Source organism: Littorina saxatilis, linkage group LG17, assembly GCF_037325665.1.
Source record: "Littorina saxatilis isolate snail1 linkage group LG17, US_GU_Lsax_2.0, whole genome shotgun sequence".
Taxonomy (NCBI): domain Eukaryota; kingdom Metazoa; phylum Mollusca; class Gastropoda; order Littorinimorpha; family Littorinidae; genus Littorina; species Littorina saxatilis.
The window spans coordinates 46,316,961-46,340,000 of NC_090261.1; the positions used below are offsets into that span (position 1 = coordinate 46,316,961).

Genomic DNA, 23,040 nt, shown 5'->3' on the forward strand with positions numbered 1-23,040 from the left:
CGTTATCATGTGTGGGTGTAATTGAAAGGAATCCACAAAATACGTTTTTTCCCAGACCCGGAGGTCTGGGTTATGCGGAGGCATTTGCCTGTGTGAACGGTGACATTCCGGAACCGGAACTAGTTTCGAGGTTGACCATGGGCAGCGCCATTTTTTGTGAAATACGTCATCAGTTTGTGTACACAGAAAGTTGTGACATCCGTCACCCTATGGGAGGCGTGAAGGCAACATTGTTGTTCATCTGTAGAAAGTTGTGAAATCCGTCACCCTATGGGAGGGGTGAAGGCAAAATTGGTCATCACTGAGTTTGTGTAACACAGGAAGTTGTGAAATACGTCACCCCTCCCACAGGCAAAATTGTTCAACAAAAACATCAGAGGACGAATTGTGCAGGGTCAACCATAACAAACTCAAACCGAGCCATTCATACTTAGTTGTATTTGAGTGACTTATATACCGACATTTTTATTTCTTATTTTCAGCACAGGTGTAGGAAAAATCATGAACCAAAATGTTATTTATTTTCTAATTTAACATTTTTTTTTACATATGTGACCATGTTCTTTTAAACAAACAGTGACATTAAACATTGTTATGTTAAAAAAAAGAAAAAAGAAAAATAGCTTTTGTGCACAAATCAGAAAATACATTGTACATTTTACCTACAGGCCAAACCGTGAGTTTCTGTGGCAAAGCCCGACCGAGGAAATTGCACTGGTTTTATTTTTAGGTCACAGGGAAATTGTCAAGAACAGGCGCTTGCATTTGGATGTGTCCAATGATAGTAGGTTTGGTTGTGATCAATCAGAATAATGTAGGCAGGGATGTCGTTAGGCGTCGGACATCGGACATATAACGATGAAAACTTCCCCAAATGTCCGATTCACATTGCCGCATGTCGGTCAGACGTCCTATCGTTTTAGCCGGCCTGAGCGTGGTCATTGTCCGATATGTACTCCATTCCTTCGGACAGCGCGATATTCGTTAATTTTCATTTCAAGATACAAATCTTCTAAAAGACCGAACGCTCTCGTGTTCAGCAAGTGCCGCGTGCGGATCTTTTCTTTTGTTGGGAATTCCCGAACCGTTTGGGTGCAGCGCACTGATCTAAACTGAATAGTGGATTATTTTTAGATCAGTGCATGCTTCAGGAGTACGGGAGACAACTCCATCTGACTAAATTTGTCGTCTGCTTTTGTTTTCGATACGAGACGAAGCACTGAATTATGCCGCTGAAAAAAAAACTAAAGCCTGCAAAAGATCAGCATTAGATCAAACCGATCAACTATTATCCAAATCATGCAGTTTGTAATCAAAGTAAGAGCTCTGAAGTTGTTCATGTTGGTTTCTTTTTTGTGGTTTCTTTGAAAGTGAAACTAAACAAAATTAATACAACATTATACGCACACTGTGTTGAAGTATTTACTATATTATGTGTGTGTTCTACAGCGCCCGCGCGTGGGTGTGTGTGTGTGTGTTCGTGTGGGCGCATGACTTTGGGGTTCACATGGTTTGTTTGTTTGTTTGTTTGTTTCAGACCCACACCCATATACACACATTTCACATTTAAACCATTTGTCGGCCCCCTGTCGATATTTATCGACTAAGTTCCTTTGTGTTGCATTGTTGTGCAAGATGACTGAGTGTGTGCAAGAAACCACTTTGACCATTCACCTAAAAATTACATGAAGGAACGTCTGGGAACCTGCTGATTTGAATCAGCAAATTTTCTTGTTTCTATTGTACTTGTATTGATTAAGCAAACATTCTTGCTGCAGGCCTGCAGAAAATAAACACATAATGCCGCGCGCCAGTCACGAACTACTTCCCTTGATACTTTGTTAAATAAATCTCTCTCTGCGCCTGTGTCTGTGTTTGTGTCTGTCTCTGTCTGTCTGTCTGTCTCTGTCTGTCTGTCTGTCTGTCTGTCTGTCTGTCTGTCTGTCTCTCTCTCTCTACTTTCTCCTTCTAATTCCTCTCTCTCTTTCTCTTTCTCTCTCTCTGTCTCTCTCTCTCTCTCTTTCATTGTCATTGTCATTCTCTCTCTCTCTCTCTCTCTCTCTCTCTCTCTCTCTCAATCTCTCCCTTCTCTCTCTTTCTGTCTGTCTCTGTCTCTGTATCACTCTGTCTCTGTCTCTGTCTCTGTGTCTCTGTGTCTGTGTCTGTGTCTCTCTCTCTCTCTCTCTCTCTCTCTCTCTCTCTCTCTCTCTCTCTCTCTCTCTCTCTCTCCCTCAAGGACTGATTGTAAGAAAAGGCGTAGCCTTAAATCTTAATCCTTGTTAAATAAAGTTCAATTCAATTCAATTCTCTCTCTCTCTACAGAGTTTTGGCGACAGAAACTCCTTCAGTTCTAGGGGAAAATCTGGCGTTCCTTTGAAAAAAGGTAAACAAGAAGGGTTTACCTTGCGTGGCAACATGCACACAACCCCGCTATTTTTCTTCCACTCGCCGGGCTTAGGGCTAGGGGTACAGTTAATTAGGTTAGGACAGTATTCTTGCTGCATATTCACAAGTATTAACACATCTAAAAGAAATAAAAATGAGAAAAAATAAATCCGCAGTGAGGCCCATACACAGACAGACAGAAACACAGTGTTCGACACATGTTGCATTCATAATAATAATAAGAATAATAATAATAATTGTCAGTAAGTACTGGTGTCACATGACTGATGTGAACCAGTTGATTGGCTAATGGCGATGCGCTAACTTTTCCACAGAGCGTATTCTTACGCCCTTTGCCAAAGCGAGACTGTACTCTCATCCTCAGAATTAATTAAAGGCACAGTAAGCCTCCCGTAAACCATCACAGATACGGTCAGGCTTTTACACACAGTACAAACACCCTTTCATTTAAACACTCCCCGATTGAGAACATCCTAGGTGCCCTCAGTAAAGAGCGAACAATTTTCAAAGAATTTATTTTTGCGTTTTTTATCTTACCCCTGAGCCATCGTGAACCCGTGTGATCCAGTTTCCCTTTTTCACAATGTAGTCGTCAGTTAGTCATTTGAATGCGACTCGATGTGAGCTTATCTACAATAGCACGTTTTTATGCACGAAACAAACGGCTGTGGTTCACAAGAACTCTAGCGATGGCTTTTGACTGTTGAGAGGAACGGCGATATGCCGCATAAACCGTCGTCTGCTACGACCCTTGCGTGACCCTGCTTCCGGGCTTTTCTTTTTTCAAACTTTCACAACTTCGAATTGCACTGATCTTGTCTTGATGAAAAAAGAATTCTTTTATGATTAAAGAATGTTTGTGTAACAAGCTGTCAATTTATTATTTAGATTTTAAAAGTTAGGTCTAGCGCAAAAACGCACCACGGTCCAAAAACATTCTGATAATCATCGATCCACGGCTATCGCCAGTTTAAGGGAAGTAACTCATTTTTGACCTGAGTTCAGGATGGGTCCAAAAAGTGTTCGAGACAATCTGCAAAATTAATTCTTTAAAAATTGCTCGCTCTTTACGTAGGGCACCTAGGATGTTCCCGTTTGGTGAGCGTTCAAATGGAAGGGTGTTTGTACTGTGTGTAAAAGCCTGACAGTATCTGTGATGGTTTACGGGAGGCTTTCTGTCCGGGCGTGATTTCCGGGATATTCATAACAGCCGTCCAGCACCAAAACGAGGCGCCATTGTTGTAAAGGGCCAAGTCCACGAACATAAATTCTTTGAAAATTTCTCACGCTCGACAGAAAGCAGCCAGGATGTTCCCGTTCGGTGAGCGTTTAAATGGAAGTATGCTTGTACTGTATGTAGACGCTCGGGGAGCTCTGTGATGGTTTACGGGAGGCTTACTGTGCCTTTAATGACATGTAGCTTATATTCTACACAATACCAATGATTATGACCATAAATTTCCTGCTTCTCAATTAAAGCAGAAGTGGGGTTTTTTCTGACAGATTGCATGTGCCTGTGCCACAGTTGCCACTGATCTAAAAATAGAACCCGCTGTGTCTTTTCAGTTTCGACTTGCGAAGATTCCTCTCATAATTATGCCATGTTAGTGGCATGTAGCTTATTATCCACATTACCAAATGATGAGTTAGTATACAATTCCCAGCAGCTAACAGAAAACACAAGTGTTATTCCGATAACGGTAGCAGCTAGATCAGCACGTAGCAGACTACACTGACATACGACTGCATCTGTTCAGTAAATGAATGTTTTCCGAATTATTATTTCAAGGCAAGAACAATCGGAATCGAAAACGTGTAGGGTTTAGAACATTCTTACCATATATAAGACTTATTACCAGCCTGCCTCATGCGTGCAGACTCAGTGCAACGTGACGAGCAATTTTTGTTTTTGAAATGAGACTCAGTGCAGTGGTTCGATACTGCCATAGCCTATAGCAGACGACATAAATCCCGCTCAGCAAATTAACATGTTGGGCAAATGTGAACGATAAAACGATGGGGATATAATACGTGTAGGGTTCAGAGCATTCTTACCGTTCATATTTAGTACCATGAGTGAAGATACCACACGAGAAACATGCCACATTTATTTTGAAAATGTGCTTACCGTCGACCTTGGCAAGGGGCAAAACTCTGCACAGTCAATCTGTCGAAGCTCGATGAAGGTTTCGAATCGCAAATAACTAAGAGCACAGTCCTTTGAAAGATCATCACTTTTTAGCTTAACGCTACACTGGAATTTACCAACAGAAATTAAAACAAGAGTTTGCGTGTGACGAAAGCACGACACACTTGAGACAGCCCACACAAAAGTAGATCTGACACAAACCTGATCACACAGTTACGCCTATCCAAATGCGCGTTGCAAAATGTGCGTTTTGAATCTTCTTTTTTCTCTGGCGGTACTGACAATATCGTTATTAAAACAATCCCAGTGCACTAAGGGATTTATAGAGCAAACCTCGAGTCAAATGTTAAAGTTTCTACCACAGACATACACACGCACACACGCACACACACACACACACACACACGCACAGACAGACAAAGTTACGATCGCATAGGCTACACTTACGTGAGCCAATAATAATAATAATAATAATAATAATAATAATTGTCAGTAAGTACTGGTGTCACATGACTGATGTGAACCAGTTGATTGGCTAATGGCGATGCGCTAAAACTGTTAGCGCACTCTTGGAGTGTGCTAACTTTTCCACAGAGCGTATTCTTCCGCCCTTTGCCTAAGCGAGACTGTGCTCTCATCCTCAGAATTAAGTAATGACATGTAGCTTATATTCTCCACAATACCAAATGACCATAAATTCCCTGCTTCTCAATTAAAGCAGAAGTGGGTTTTTTTCTGACAGATTGCATGTGCCTGTGCCAGTGCCAGTGATCTAAAAATAGAAGCCGCTGTGTTTCATCTAATTTTCGCCGACTTGCATAGATTCTTCTCATATGCCGTGTTAGTGGCATGTAGCTTATCATCCACATTACCAAATGATGAGTTAGTATACAATTCCCAGCGGCTAACAAAAAACACAAGTGTTATTCCGATAACGTACCAGTTTGGAAGACTGACTCGATCGACTCTGTAGCAGACTACACAGAAATACGACTACATCAGTTCAGTAAATGAATGGTTTCCGAATTATTATTTCAAGATAAGAACAATCGTAATCGAAAACGTGTAAGGTTCAGAACGTTCTTACCATATATAAGACTTATTACCAGCCTGCCTCATGCGTGCAGACTCAGTGCAGACTGCAGTGGTTCGATTGCCCAGCTAGGTAGCCTAGCAGACGACATTAAACCCCGCTCAGCAAATTAACATGTTGGGCAAATGTGAACGAAAAAACGATGGGGATATAATACGTGTAGGGTTCAGAGCATTCTTACTGTTCATATTTAGTGTCAGACTCCCCGATGAGTGAAGATACAACACGAGAAATATGCCACATTTGTTTTGAAAATGTGCGAACCGTCGAGTCCCGCTTCGAGTCAATTCAAGGGGAGTCACTCCGCACAGTCAATCCGTCGAAGCTCGACTGGAGGTTTCGAATCGCAAATAATGAAGAGCACAGTCCTTTCTCCGAGTTCAAATGAGGTCTCTCTGAAAGATCATCACTGTTCAGATTTACGCTACACTGGAATTTACCAACAGAAATTAAAATGCGTGTGACGAAAGCACGACACACTTGAGACACCCCACACAAAAGTAGATCTTTGCTGTACACGACCTGACCACACAGTTATGCCTATTCAAATGCGCCTTGCAAAATGTGCGTTTGGAATCTTCTTTTTTCTATGGCGGTACTGACAATATCGTTATTGAAACAATCCCAGTGCACTAAGGGGTTTATAGAGCAAATCTCGAAAATAATTATTGAACTCAGCGCTATGCGCTTCGTTCAATAATGAATTTTCTCGATTTGCTCTATAAATCCCTTAGTGCACTGGGATGTCTCAATAACTTAAATAATAATAATAATAATAATTGTCAGTATAAGTACTGGTGTCACATGACTGATGAAAAACAGTTGATTGGCTAATGGCAATGCGCTTAAAACTGTTACCGCACTCTTGGAGTGCGCTAACTTTTCCAGAGAGCGAATTCTTCTGCCCTTCCTTTTGATTTGAGAAGATTCTTCTCATCCTCCGTGTTAGTGACATGTAGCTTATCTTCTCCACATTACCAAATGATGCTTGACCCTAAATGCGCTTCGTTCAATAATTCATTTTCTCGATTTGCTCTATAAATCTCTTGGCGCAATGTGATGTCTCAATAAATTAAATAATAATAATAGTATTAATAATAATGATAATAATGATAATGAGAGCTTATATAGCGCGAACCACGAAGACTCGTGCTCTCCGCGCTTTACAAATTAACAATGAATAAAACACACTAGTTTTACCTTGAATGCATATAAACAATAACATAAGAACCTATAGAACACCACACTTACGACAGCACAACATGAACTTTGTAACAATATCGTCTTGGCACATTCTAACACAATAATCAATAAATAAGTTACTATGGAAATTAATCTCTTATTCACAAATCTTTACTTTAGAATAATAGAACAAGAGACTTAGCCTACAACATTTCTTAACAGTAATTAATGTCATCCAGATAAAGTGGTCAATGAGTGCACAATTTATCCCGTCGTTTGCCAAACGAAAGGCGGATTTTGCAATAAATTGCGACAGTAACAAATTAAAACTAATTGCAACAAACCATGCTAATTGATACAGCGCTGTGTCCAACCTCGAGACAGAAAAACAATAAACAAACAAAGACTCAGAGGGAAAGACAAACAGACATACGGACTGACACTCACACACACCTCGATGCACGCACGCACCCACATGCACGCATGCACGAACGTGTGAAACGCTCATTCACAGAGGCTGAACGAATAAATAAAGAAAGAAAGAAACAAAGAAACAAACAAAGAAACACAGAAACAAAGAAATAAATTAAGAAAAACATTAAGAAATAAGCTTCCGTCAAGCCCAGTCACAAGTTACTATGCACAAAAAAAACCACCTGACTTTACGACATGTATCCAAAAACAAAATTAAAAAAACCGAAATACCTGAGAATCAGTCGCTCGCATCATCAAAGAGTGACACAGCAGCCGCAGATCTGTTCAGCTTGTTCAAGTGCACACGGTTGTGTGTTCAGTTCAGACACAGCTATTTATATAATTATGCACCTTACTGTTTCCAGGGAGCTGAACAAGTAGACTAAAGACACTTCCCTGTTACACAGTGCATGCGCGCTTTTCTTTCGTATCACTGTAATGCATTTTCCTTCTATTTCTTTTTGTGTGGATTTTGTGTACACTGAAAAAAAGTACTGTTCAGTTTCTCTTGATCTTTTCTTTGGTCCTTATTGCCGATCCAAAGTCCAAAGTACATACAAATGTGTGACTCTGATTGCATCAAGCCATGAATCAATGATTTTCAAAACACTGCCGCGTGCCTTTTTTATTTGGCTACCCGGAACAAGCTGAGCTGTACCGTAAACTACCATGTATACGCCCACCCCCCTTATGCACCAATTTTGCCCAAGTGTTGGGGGTGGGCGTTTACTAGATACTATACCCTTTGCAGAAGCGGTTCCTTTGCTAGAATAACGATATTTTGGTCACTTGGCAGGGAAGTGTTCAAAGAATGCGTTATAGCACAAAACGTTCCTCTCTCTCTCTCTCTCTCTCTCTCTCTCTCTCTCTCTCTCTCTCTCTCTCTCTCTGTCTCTCTCTCTCTATCAGTTTCTCTTTCTCTCTCTCACACTCACACACACGCACACACGCACACTCACACACACACACATACACACACACACACACACACACACACACACACACACACACACACACACACACATACACACACACACACACACACACACACACAAGGAACTTCCAAGCGAACCACGAAGGAAAACGTTTAGCTTGATTGTCTGTTAACAAGTTTATAACTTCACGGATAATGCTATCTGGAAAAGATTAATCTAGATCTGCAGTTGCACTGATTCAAGCCATCAAACTTGCGGGACAATCTCTTGAAACAAATATCGTGATCAAAACCCGGTCTTTCCAACTTCAGAAGAGCTTTGAGAACTTCAACTCTCTTTTATTACTAAGCTGCACGTGAGAGTATCAATAAACAGTATGCCTTTATAACAGCATCTTGGATGAATACTCTGTACCGCATGCGGAAGTTTACAAACACTAATAAACAAATGTTCCAATTTTTTGTTCGTGACATTATTAATCAAGAAATGGGGGGGTGGGCGTTTACTAGGTAGTATGCCCTATGCACAGCTTTCGGCCCAAAGTAGGGGGTGGGCGTTTACTCCATACTGGGCGTACACAAGGTAGTTTACGGTACCGTACATGGAAGATGTTATTCTTGGTAGGCCCTGCACTCCAAAGCGTATGCGCAGTGCAGTTGACAAACAGGATTACTTGTCAGTTTCTCACCAAATCCTCTGAGCTTGCAAGGCACTCCTTTCTTGTCATTATTTGATACTTTATGTTATGTTGATGATTTTGTCGAACTTAGCGATAAGAGTGCAGTAGAACTTGCCTTTCGTGGACTTTGTACTGGTGCTTTCTAAAAGAAAGGATTAGTCACGCATGTGTGTGTGTGTGTGTGTGTGTGTGTGTGTGTGTGTGTGTGACGCATGTGTGTGTGTGTGTGTGTGTGCACGCGTGCGCGTATGCGTGCGTGCGTGTGTGTGTGTGTGTGTGTGCGTGCGTGCTTGTGTGCGTACGTACGTGCATGCGTGCGAGCGAGCGAGCGTGCGTTCGTGCGTGCGTGTGTGTGTGTGTGTGTGTGTGTCTATGTGTGTGCGTGTGCGCGCGCGTCTAGAAATACCGTGTCCTGTTAAGGGATTTAGCTATCATTTGGTCGAGGGTAAAATAGGACAAATAACAAAAAAGTGGCCGCTAACAGTAGATTTGTATAACTTCCACTCCCTCTAATTCAAAACCAAGATACTTCATCAGAACATAGATTACAGGCCTCGAGTCATTCGGTGATTCTTAAAAAAACCGATTTGATTCAACAAGTTTTAACGAGGTCATACATGGCGGTTGTGGCATGTGCCATTTAACAACATCTCTGAAATCTTGCAAATGATCAAAATACCGTGGCTGAATTTATTTATTTATTTATTTATTAAGGAGATTTCTATAGCGCATAACTAAAAGCACTATGCGCTTTACAATATCACTAGGTATAAGCACACGCAAACATACTCTGATTAAATAGAACTTAGCCCAACAAGACATACCAAGAACACTAAACATTTGAGTTCATACAAAAATAGAGAATTAAATTAAGTACTGGACAAACGATTAAAATAAGCTTTAAGGCCTACACCGAATACAATGGACTATTTCAAATACAAAAATTTAGTTAACGATAAAAGGCAGTGCATAAAACTCCATAATCCTAAGAAGGTCGAACAAATAAAAAACATAAAAGATTATTTAACTATAATTACTTCGTAAAAGATAATAAACATGGAATACAAAGCTGTAATTTTTGACAACAAATCTAATAAGATGTTCATGCCATATTGCACAACACATTTTGACACACACCCAATCTCACACAAGCACACATACACACTTACACACACACACACACACACACGCACAACGGCACACACACACACACACACACACACACACACACACACACACACACACACACACACACACACACACACACACACACACACACACACACACACACACACACACACACACACACACACACACACACACACACACACACAATAAATTCAACAAATATTTAAATACATAAAAATAATTCAGACCATTTCAACATTTGGGGCCGCCATGCAGAGATTCCGGCGTGACCAACCTTATAACTTTTTAATGTTTCACCACTTGTAAAAAGGTGACATCAATGTGTCCCAAGCTTTCTCATCATAGGAGAATCGACAAGTTAATTACTGCTTACGACTGAGTTCATTAGAATAAGTTCTGCGGGATATAGCCTCAGTACCCGGACTGCCTGACTCACAGAAACAGCAGGAAAACAGAACTACTCAATTTTAGTGAATGACTGAAATTCCTAAATTCTTATAAGTCAGGAACAACATGTCATGAAAGTTTGTTGGTCTGACATTTTGTCAAGATAAATTGAAAATAGCAGGTGTAGGGTAACTCAATTTAAATTGTGGATATCTTCTTGACTCTTGAAGATGCAAACAGCTAGGTACCAGCCGCTCTTTACACTGGCACAGGAACTGAAAGTAGGGGAAGGTTGCCTAATGTACAGGGACCAGTTTTTGTTTCATGCTGAATAACTAGCTTGATTTCTTGCAAAAAATTGTCATTTTGTGTTTGGTAGTCCTTCTCTCTTTAGTTAACCTTATTAGGGCGAATTAGCTTTGATAGACATTCAGCAAAAATTAAATACAAAACAAGAAGGGCAAAGCCCATACGACTCACATGCTTGACCTTGACATGACCTTGACCTTCAGGGTCAAGGTCAAATAACTAAACCTAGCAATGACATCATACACTAAGAACTGCTTTACACATTTTTCCTACCAAAATACATGTGACCTTGACCCAAGGTCAAGGTCATCCAAGGTCATGCAACACAAAGCTGTTAATTCAAGACATAGGAAGTACAATGGTGCTTATTGGCTCTTTCTACCATGAGATATGGTCACTTTTAGTGGTTCACTACCTTATTTTGGTCACATTTCATAAGGGTCAAAGTGACCTTGACCTTGATCATATGTGACCAAATGTGTCTCATGATGAAAGCATAACATGTGCCCCACATAATTTTTAAGTTTGAAACAGTTATCTTCCATAGTTCAGGGTCAAGGTCACTTCAAAATATGTATACAATCCAACTTTGAAGAGCTCCTGTGACCTTGACCTTGAAGCAAGGTAAACCAAACTGGTATCAAAAGATGAGGCTTACTTTGCCCTATATATCATATATAGGTGAGGTATTGAATCTCAAAAACTTCAGAGAAAATGGGAAAAATGTGAAAAATAGCTGTTTTTTAGACAACATTTATGGCCCCTGCGACCTTGACCTTGAAGCAAGGTCAAGATGCTATGTATGTTTTTTGGGGCCTTGTCATCATACACCATCTTGCCAAATTTGGTACTGATAGACTGAATAGTGTCCAAGAAATATCCAACGTTAAAGTTTTCCGGACGGACGTCCGGACGGACGGGGGGACGGACGGACGGACGACTCGGGTGAGTACATAGACTCACTTTTGCTTCGCATGTGAGTCAAAAATGCACAACGGGTCCATATTAGGAGCCTGGGCGCCTAATATGGACCAGTGAAGAGGCCTTCACGAATCACTGCAAAAAGACCCCTATACTTCAAAATAACATGATACAACTAAATGTGCAAGTCAGACTAATTCAAATATGCTTTAGATCATGTTTGTCTGTCAGTTTCGGTTTGACGAGAACGTTATTTGAAACACAACAGGAAACTAAAGACATTTATCAAAAACAGAGAGAAAATAAATGAGACAACCTAGCTTCACCTACATGATCGTATTGAGCAACTAAATTGAAAATTGGGAAAATAGAGGAAGACAGTCTTGCTACCGTGAATGGTGTTTTTATTCTCCTCAGTTTATTTTAGCCCTCCACCCACCCCGACCGGTATTCTGTTGGAGTTTCACTCGCGTTGAATCTGAATAGTAGAAGGTTGCCTAATATGGACCGGCTCCTAATATGGACCACCTCCCGTAAGTCAGTCTGACAAACAAACGGCGGTGCTGGAGCGCTTAAAACAACTTGATGATTCGCTGTATTTACCATCTCTGCCGAATAACTTGCACATGTCAAAACAGTTGCAGAAACACAAATCTTTTTCTCTCTTTCTTTTTCTTTTTCTTTTGGAAGCGTTTACTCTAAATTTGACGCTTAAAACGGACTAATTTCTGTCCACAGCCAAAGTTGTTATTACACACAATTTCGGCTATAGGCCTACCGCTGATATTGGACTGTATTGTTACATCAGTGTTAGCAGTGTTGACCCCGAGTTTTTACTGCAAACAACAAATAATAGTAAAATCTCAAGAAACTCTTGTGACATCCAAGACATAAGCCCCGCCCACCTCGTGTCGAGTGGTACTCGATACGACTGAGATGAGGCTGTTCGAAAGTGAAAGTACGAGTTGTCGTTCTTGGGTTTGTGTGCACATGTTTTGTGACGAAGTGCGCATTCGCGATTGCAAAATGGATGGGGAAGGGGGATCTGTGCTTTCTAATGGTGTTGGTATGTAGCCTTGCTTGGCCTATGTCCTTATTTTGCATGTCTGATAGTGCATGAACATATTCAGTTTACGGGACCTGTGTATTGTTTATCGCATTCTCCTCCTACGCTCTTTTCCAGTCCTGCCTCTCCATTCTTCGTTTCTGTTCTGCCTCAGTTCATTTGTTTTCGTCAGTGATGAGAATATTAAAAATTGTTTACCTTTTCAAGGCATGATGAGGAATTTGCTGGTAAAATTCAAGGATAGTGGCCGAAATGAACTCTCCTTAAATAGTATGCCATTATGTTTTGTCCCATCAACGTCAGAATAAAGTTTAAACAAGTTATGAAGTCAAAATTGTTGCTTTTCACTCACCTCAGCTGGTGATACCTTTCAACAGGTTCCTTTAATTTGGGACACTGTTCTTGAACATTACCAATACCATGTTGTCACTGTTATGTGGTCCCAGATGCAAATATTATCACACGGTCACTGCATGGCTCGTTGTGATGGACTCGATCTATAGACAATGATTGAATGATAATTAATTCGTACAGTTTTAGTTTTACATGTACTACGTGTATACATCATATTGATATTGTTTTTAAAATGAGTGATTTGAAAATGAAAGTTTAAATGTAAAGTGTACCTGCTATGCAACATCTAGTGTAATGCATACAGTACTTCAGTACATGCATCGAAATGTGCTATATTAACAGCTATTATGTTTTCAGCGTAGCAATAGGGCCCGATATTTAGATGAGACAAGTATAATGCTTATAGGTCTATGCTTATACTTTCCCTTTTTCATTCAGTAGGTTCAGACGTCTATTCATCCTTCTCAAAGTGGACACGATTCAAGGCACGTTTGAGTTTTTCCCAGAACATGCGACATCATAGGTGTCAGTGAGGGCCCCAAAGGGTTTAAAATCGTGATCGTGATTGGCGTTTTTTGACCTTTCTGTGACCGTGATTGCCGAAATTTCCATTTCTGTGATCGTGATGGGACTTTGCCCGTGATCCGTGATGACAACAAAATCAAGTCTCGTGATCGTGATCGTCATTTGCTTTCGTGATCGTGATGGGCATTATTGCAAAGCATTTTATTTTCAACGTACATTTTTCACAGCTGTATCACTCTATGATCCTCTATTCGTCAAGGAGGCAATCCCGATTGAAGGGAAGCAACAACACATTCAGAAATATGATTTTGACAGCGATTGCTTCCCTTTAAGAGAACCAATCACACAAAAAAAGAGATCCAATCAGAAGGCAAATTGCTAAAGTCTGCCAAACTTCATCCAATGGAAGGGCTTCGTGCAAAAGTTTTGAGTGCATTCAGTCAAATTCGAATTCGAAGATCAAAAATGGCGTGCAGCAGTACTGTCATCGAACTTCTGTTATATTTTGTGGATTCAAGCCAGACCAAAGCAGGCGGCGAGAATGCCTTCATTGGTGGAAAAGTCAGGCTACGGGTCGGTCTTTCCGAAGTCGAAATATCAAGATATGTTGATCTATGTTGCTCTATGACTGTTCTGAATGTAGGCAAATATCTTGAAATTTGTTCAAGATCTTTGAGTTTGAGTGAGATCATTGACATTGTCGACATTGCCACGTCCGGCTGTCACTCGCTCAGTGTGACCTCGACTGGCTCGAGATCGAGTCTGCGTGTAGCCAAAACCGAAACTAGAAATGTGTTTTTCATCCCAGCAACGTGGACACGCTTGGCATAGATTCTAATTGTCGCTTCTTTGCATTAAGCTTGGATTTATTTTAGCGCCTGTAAACTTTAATATCAACAATGGGTTAAATTCAGAAACAATGGCAGTTTGGGTCACTTGATCCTCATGTCAAAGACGATCAAAGTCATGTTCGTTGGGGATTTTGTCAGGCATGCTACTTTTCCGGAAATCCGATAAAGCCGTTTCCAAAATCCGGTAAAGTCAAATTTATTCCGGTGAAGTTGAAACATTTCCGCAAAAACGATCAGTGTGAATATTGCGCAACGCGACCGGGCGCCGGTCTCAATGAAGCCAGCGCACAGTAGTGTTGTTTTCACCAGTTTGGAGGTGTGTTGAATGGTGGTGGGGGGAGGCTAAAATGGGATTTTTAACAAGATCACAACACTATTACAGCCCTGAAAATGATGCCCAGAATGCACCAGATTGCACAGATTTTTACCGTTTTTTGAAAAAAATTCCGGGGGGGGGGGGGGGGGGCATGCCCCCGGACCCCCTTAGTTGGCTCGCCTGCTTCGCAGGCTCAGGCTTGTGGATTCGCCACTGGCACTGCGCGCTTCTTTCAGGTAAAACCATTTTTGGCCTGTGGCATTCCTGTTTGTTTTTCAAGCCCATGAAACCAGGCGATGGTGTACCTCAAATTGTATGGCAAAGTTGAAAATAAAGAACCCATCACACATACATGTACTTTCATTTCAATCCACCCAATAGTTTTTGAGAAAATGGGTTTACAAGATTTAGCTCTGGAAATGTACGTGACATTGTGTTAGTATATATTCATGTGTGTGAGTGAGGGTGTGGGAGTTGAATGTGCATGAGTGTAGAGAGAGCGAGAGAGAGAGAGAGAGAGAGAGAGAGAGAGAGAGAGAGAGAGAGAGAGAGAGAGAGACAGAAAGAGAGAGAGAGAAAAAGAGAGAAAGAGAGAGAGAGAGAGAGAGAGAGAGAGAGAGAGAGAGAGAGAGAGAGAGAGAGAGAGAGAGAGAGAGAGAAAGAGAGAGAGAGAGAGAGAGAAAACAATGAAAACAACATTCTTGTTACTGATTACAAACCATGATATGAATTTCTATGTGTGTATGAAAGAGAACTAAAAAAATAATAATAAAAAAGTGCAACAGTTCTCACTTTGTGTGGAATAAACAATAGATCCAGAGGAGCGAATTACTGTGTGGTTGTGTTTACTTTGACACGTGCTTTTTGTACATGCAACTTTTACCGTGACCGTGATTTGCCACTGGTGTTCGTGATCGTGAAAACAAAAATCAAGGTAACTGTGATCGTGAAAGCTAAAATTTCCCTTCCCGTGATCGTGATGATACCCCCCCTTTGGGGCCCTCGTCAGTGTCAGGTCTTAATCGTTTGGGAGATGCTACTTTCGGTTTCTCCCTCAGTCGATACTTACCGGTCAGGGCCGGACTACCGGTTTTACGCCCTCACGGCAAAGCCATTAGGGGCATCTTACATGGGAAAACCCGGCAAAGTACGAATACATACAGGAATGTATAGATAGCTGCACGATTTTCAATTACAAAGAATCTCATAAAATATTTGCAGTGAAGAGTTTATTGAGTCGAACTGTGTACATGTCCCTCTGACACTTAATTCGATCATAATAACGACGACGATGACGACGACGACGATGATAATGATGATGTGGGGAAAATGTTTGAAGTTCACTGTCAACAGACTACAAAAAGAAGCCAATATAAATTACAAAGTTGTGAATGTTTGTGGTTGACAGATGTTTGCTCAATTCACTGTAACCAAAATGTTATTATAACCGAGTTTACAATCAGTTTGTGCATTCAAACAGAAAAAGCGGTTATTAAGTGCCGGTCAGGAACATGTGATTGATCTCAACGTTAATTTTGTGCGCGTGTGTGTAGGTTTATATTTTCAGCGACCAGGTCTCGGTGTTTTTGGTCAATGTTGTGTTGTTATCATAGCTGGGAACGCACAAGTTCATCACAATGATTACATAATTATGACGAGCTTACCTGAGTAAGTGAAGTCTAATTGTGGTTTTATCGACCACAATGTAGAGAGGAAAGGGATTACGTGAGATAGAACGCGGGAATACGTCACTGTTTAACGACGTGTAAATGGTGCAGAAAAAAGAGAAAGAGAGAGGAAAGGGATAGGGAGGGAAAACGGTTATCGGTATAACTCTGAAGACAACTTAGGGCGAGGCACGTAATCCCTTTCCTCTCTACATTGTGGTCGATAAAACCACAATTAGACTTCACTTACTCAGGTAAGCTCGTCATAATTATGTAATTTTATCTCCCACAATTCCGAGAGGAATGGGTCACGTGAGACTTTAAAGTCTGCAGCATTTACACCCTATCACTGCCGATGAATTGAAATACATATAAACCTACCCCAATTCTTCATGACAGAACAGCCTGTCCAAAACTCCTCCCACTGTCCACTGGTTTCTTGTAAAAAGTTGTGAAGGTGTTAGCCCGACGCCAACCAACATTCTTCAGAATGGTTGCCAGAGGAATTTTACTTGCAGCTTTACTAGATGCAGCGGAACGAGTTGAATGCGGCGTAAATATTGTCATGTCAATACCCCCTTTTTGTAATCCAATCTTTGTCCATCGACGGATAGTATCTCTCGACACCGCTTTGTGAGGGGCTGTACAACTGATAAAGAGTCTCGTTTCCGTTCCTCTAAATGCACGAGTTCTTTTGACATATTGTTTCAAATAATGTACAACACAAAGTGCCAAATCAGACGGAAAGGCACAAAATACCACTTCATTTTGATGTTTGTTTGGGCCAGAAGTTTTGAGCAAATCCCCAAACCTACATCGTACATCATCCTTTGTCCAACTCATGTTACGCAAGTCCATCAACCAAATCGCCTGTCCCCTTTGACTAGAGACCAACAAGCACAACAGCACAGTTTTAAGCGTCAATTGCGCCAGCGATAAAAATTTTGCCAGTGACCATTCTTTTAAAAATTTTAGCACTAGATTAGCGTCCCAGGTCACACAATTACGAGGCAAAGCTGGCCGTCTGTTGAAAGCTCCTTTCAAAAACTTCTTCACCAATGGATGACAACCCACTGAACAATTATCCTGAAGGGACAATGCGGAAACAGCGCTTCGTGCCATGTTCAAACTGCTGTATCCTTTGCCTTCTTGGAACAGTTTCGTTAAAAACCTTATCAACTCATGTGGAGAGGCACAAAAGGGATCTCTATCCCGTTCAAGGCAATGCTGAAGCCAGCGTTTGAAATATGACTCGTAGTTACGCTTCGTACCCTCTCTCCAGGCTGACATGATAATGTCTGTTGCTTCATCCTGAATTCCCTGTTTCTGAAGGGCTTTCCGGACAAGGAACATGCTACTAGTTTCATCTTCTTCAGTAGTGGGTGGTGCTCCCCTGTCAGTGGATGAATGAGTAAGTTTTCTTTTCGGGGCAACAGGACCGGCAGTTCTACTAGTAGACGCAACAGTTTCGTGAACCACACTTGCGTTGTCCATAATGGCACCACCAGCACACACTCCGCCTCTAAGACTTCTATCCTTTGGAGCACTCTTGAAATGAGACTGAAAGGCGGAAAACAAAACGCTTTGAACAATGACCAGTCTAAGGAAAATGCATCAATGGCAAATGCATCTGGGTCAGGTTTCCATGAAACATACTTTCTTAACTGTGCGTTAACACGAGAAGCAAATAAGTCTACATCACAGAGACCAAACCGATTGATGACTTCTGCAAACACTTGTGTGTCCAAATGCCATTCAATGTTGTGTCTATCCACACGGGATTCTGCATCTGCCTCTATATTTAGGCAACCCGGTAAGTGTGTTGCTGTTACACAATTACTATGTGATAAGCACCACAACCAAATGTCTCTGGCAATGTCGTTGCACAAAACTTTTGTGCTGCCCATGTTATTGATACAAGCAACAGTGGTGCTATTGTCTGTAAGTAACTGAATGTAAGAGTGACATAATCCCCTGCAAAGGGATTTCAGGGCAAAATAGGCTGCTTTAAGTTCCAAACAGTTAATATGTTCAAAAGCTTCTTCCTTAGTCCACATTCCCCCTGTGGTGCTACCCTGACACTCCGCCCCCCACCCTATTTTCGAAGCATCTGATTTTACTATTACAGTAGGTATGCCTCTGCTAACAGGGGAAGGATATTGCTTTACATTATCAATCCACCAGAGAAGGTCTGAACGAACTTGTTCTGAAACCACAAGTTCTGCATCAAAGTCACCTTTCCTAACAGCAAGGGCTTCATTTTTTGCGATCTCTAATCGTTTAAAAAAAAGAGAGGTGCAACCCAAACACCCGGTTGGGCAGCCACTAAATATCCGATAACTTCAGCCAACTGCCTAATTGTACACTTCGTTCTTCCAGCTAAATCAGCGCACTTAGTGCGAATTTTATCAACTGTCCGGGGGGTCAGAGAAACTAACATGTTCTGAGAATCAAGCTGAAACCCTAAAAACTCAATGCATTGAGTAGGTGTAAATACTGACTTCACAGGATGCACAGTAAAGCCCAAACGATCCAACAAAGCACATGTATCAAACACTGCTGCCTGGCATTCTTCAAAAGTGTCTCCTTGCAAAAGGGTATCATCAATGTATATCAGAAGGGTATGGCCAGATAAACGTAAGTGGGCCAATACAGGCTTCAGTAGTTTCGTGAAAATGCGGGGAGAATCACGATATCCCTGTGGAAGAGCCAGGAACTCAAAAGTTTTGCCATGAAACTGAAATCTGAAATATTTTCTGAACTTGTGAGCGATGCGTATGGAGAAATATGCATCTTTTAGATCAACTGAGGCAAAAAAGCAATCTTTTTTTCATTAATGACACTGCGTTTTTTAATGTATCCATCTTGAAGTGAATTTTTTCAATTGTCTGATTCAAATTTTTTAGGTTTAAAATCACCCTTTGACTACCATCTTTTTTCTGACGCAAGAAAATACTTTATAAAAGTTGATCTGGCCGTTGATCCACCTCTTGAACAATCTGTTTCTCCACTAGCTTCGCTACTTCATTAGCCACTAGCTCATCCTCGGAAGAAGAAAATCTAATTTCTTTCCTGTCTGGAATGTGTTCACCAGTGATCATAAATTCAATTTCAATTCCTGCGACTTGCTGAAGGATCCATCTATCAGAAGTTAACTGTCTCCAACTACATGTATTTAAATGATCAGCAACTTTTCCACTATGAAAGTTCTCAGGAGTATTCACAAATTTTGAACTAACCTGTTCCCTTAAAATAGAAACAGCTGGCGCACAAATATCAGATTCTAATCCCGTTTTGTTTTCTTGGAGGGAATCACGCTCTGTTCTGGTGGCGTTTTTTTTTTTTTTTTTTTTTGAAAGGGACTGTGACAGTGTGGATGATAATTTTCTGTTCTTCACTGCATCGTCGACCCTTTTCGCTAGATCCTCCCCAAACAAAAACTCGTTAGACGTCAGTTTGAAATTTAGCTGCGCATTGCATAAAGCCCTGCAGTCTTGGCTAAGTGTCGGCCTGAGTGCTTCGCGCCGCACTTGTGACAGGTCCTTGTGTGAAGCCATAAGAAGGCGAGCCGCATCGGCCAGTTTGCTAAAGCTGTCACGCTCACTCATCTTCCGACTTGCTGGTTTTTCTTTGAGGTCGGACATAAGCTGAGCGATAATTTTCAGCGCACAACAGCTACTTGTTCCTGAACAAAGGACAGGTTCGAGTCTCTTTTCTTTGCAAACTTGTCTAACAGTTTGCCATCTAATTCACGATTTAGAGTCGGCGTTCGAAGCGACGTGACATTTTTGGGCCGCGGATAGTTCTGAAGAGTGTCTCGCACACGTGCCCGATCTGATGGAAGAAGAAGTCCTTCCTCAAAACGATCTGCCAGAGATGGATGAATCCCCTCGCAAACTGTATCCACTACTATGCCTGCGTCAAAATCATTGTCCGAAGCAACATCCGTGTCTTCATTTTCGAACTGCTCATGAGCAAATCTAACCGAAGCACCGTCTTCTCCATCCGCTTGCGACTCTTGCGCCGAACTGCTTTCGGTTCCATGTGACTCGGTTGCACGCGATGTTGAAGCAACAGGCGTCGCATTAAGCTTACCAACTTTCTCCAAATCAGATAGTCTGCCAGACAAGGCAGTCATTGTCTCTAAAATGTTGTCCATTTTCAGAGCAACTTCACAATCACGTGGGCCAGACGAGCTCTTCTCTATCGAAAGAGACTTATCAACTCCCGCCTTTTCTGACAGTATCACTTCAGAAGGTTGTGCCTTCGCCGATTTCTTGCCGGTTTTCTTCCCGCCAGCAGCACATTCACCACCTCCCGAGTCCGCCATATTACCGAACAAAAACCACACGAAAAAGTTATATTGATTCCTGCAGACGAACAAGCGCCCCCGTTGCAGTATGAAACATTTCAAAATCCACTCCAAAGATTTTCAAATCTTCAATGGACTAGTGCCCAGCCTTAGCACAGCGGGCCTTCTGTGGCCCATAGTTCGCCTTAGGCGATAGTAATATTGCTGTAATCGAGACAGCTGCTGAAAAAACAAAAAGGCTGCTTCAGCAAATCGTGACTGACTTTGTCAGCAAATCGTGACTGACTGTGTCAGCAAACCGTGTCCTACATTTCCGTAGCCAAAATAATATGTCATCGTACCAAAACAAGTACCGATCCCGACTGACCTTAGGTCACACCTGCAAAAACAAGTAACGAGCCGACTGACGCCAGTAACATTTCCATGTGTTAGCTTCGACGAATAAAATTCACACGCGAAACGACGCGTTCCCGGTTCAAAGACAAACAAACACCGAAAACTCCAAAGTGTTTCCTTACCTTGCAAGTTGACACAATGATAAACAATGAAATAGTCAATACACTTCAACTAACCTACAACTAAAGCTTGTAGTTGTACAGAGAAAGGTTAGAGAAAAATGAAAGCAAAGCAAAGAGAGACAGTGCACCAACACGTCTTCACAGGACGAAAACCATTCGTTCAGTGACGTATTCCCGCGTTCTATCTCACGTGACCCATTCCTCTCGGAATTGTCGGAGATAAAATCTGACGGAGCTGATTAAAATAAACAACTTGAGTTTGTGCATACTGTGTGGAATGGTTGCATGCTTGTTTCTCTTCGTTTGACAGAATTTATTGTGGGGTTGGGTGTGTGGGGTGTGTGTGTGTGTGAGGGGGGGGGGGTTGGGGGTGGTGGGGTAGGGTGGGGGGGAGTTGACATGTTACAGCCACTTTCTTTTTATTGTAAACGATCAAATACACCAGATTTGTCCAGGCACTGACCTACGATAAGTGTCCATTCATTCGGGCACACACCATAAATAACAACTTGGTTACTTTCTGTGCGGCATACTGGGATTTGTTGTAGTTTGTTTTGTTTTGTTTTGTTGTTGTTGCTGAATTAATTTTGTAGGTTGACACAAGTGACGTGAAGTGTGCTCAAGACAAGGAGAATTAGAAGAAAACATTCCAAAATACGATTAAAGTTGAAATGCTCTATAAAATCTTTAATTTGCAAAAGTTATATCGAAGCGCACACACACACACAGACACACACACACACACACACGTACACACGCACATGCACATGTACGCGCACACGCACGCACACACACACACACACACACACACACACACACACACACACACACACACACTCAAGAATTGAGACTCAAAGTGGTTTATTTGTTAAATACACTTGTTGTCCATTACTGCGAGGTGAAGGGGGGGGGGGGGGGGGGGGGGCAGGGCAGCGGAGAGGAACAGAGAGAGATGCTAGTAAACAAATGGTCTCTGATTTGATGTTGGTTTCATGCAGCAGCAGATGTACAGACAACTCGACAAACACCTCGCATCATCGGGGAAGTATAAGTAACACAGCCAGATTATTTTTTCCATCTAAATGGCAGTTATTCCATCGGTACACCGGTAATTTAATTCACATATTTATCAGGGGAACTAATTAAAAGTGACTATAATTATTAGTTCGGCAACGGTTGACAAATAGGTACTCTCCCTTGTCTTGCTTCTTTGCATCACGATTTCCCTCCCTTCCTGGTCACGTACTGCACATGCGTTTTCATTTAGTGATTTACAACTGCGATTCCACTAACTGGTCTTGATACTTTTCGCATTCATCGCACCTTTGCAACACTGCCTGTGGATTGTGACAGGGGAGTATGCAGCAAAGCAATCCTGATTGCACATGCGACAAGCTATCCAGGATCTGCGCCGGAAAATGCTAATACTTTATTCCGAACCTTGGATTTATATTTTTTACAGGTCGACAAGCAGGAAGGCATGCCAACACTACAGAATGCCGATCACAAGTACTGCTGCTAGGTACGATAAATCCGCACTTAGCAGATTGATCCACACGGTAAGGGAATCGCGGCGTGTGTGTGTGTGTGTGTCACTGTGTGTATGTGTGTGTGTGTGTGTGTTTGTGTGTGTGTGTTTGTGTCACTGTGTGTGTGTGTGTGTGTGTGTGTGTGTGTGTGTGTGTCACTGTGTGTGTGTGTGTGTGTCACTGTGTGTGTGTGTGTGTTTGTGTGTGTGTGTGTGTGT

General features: G+C 41.7%; 1 protein-coding gene across 1 annotated transcript in view; it reads right to left on the reverse strand.

Annotated features, from left to right (window-relative positions):
• LOC138953443 (protein dispatched homolog 1-like) overlaps positions 1–7,882 on the reverse strand; it is a 49,792-nt gene extending 41,910 nt beyond the window's left edge. Inside the window, exon 1 of the mRNA XM_070325251.1 lies at positions 7,536–7,882. Coding sequence (XP_070181352.1) covers positions 7,536–7,559 — 24 coding nt within the window. The 5' untranslated portion in view covers positions 7,560–7,882. The remainder of the gene's footprint in view (positions 1–7,535) is intronic.
• Between the last annotated feature and the right edge of the window lie 15,158 nt (positions 7,883–23,040).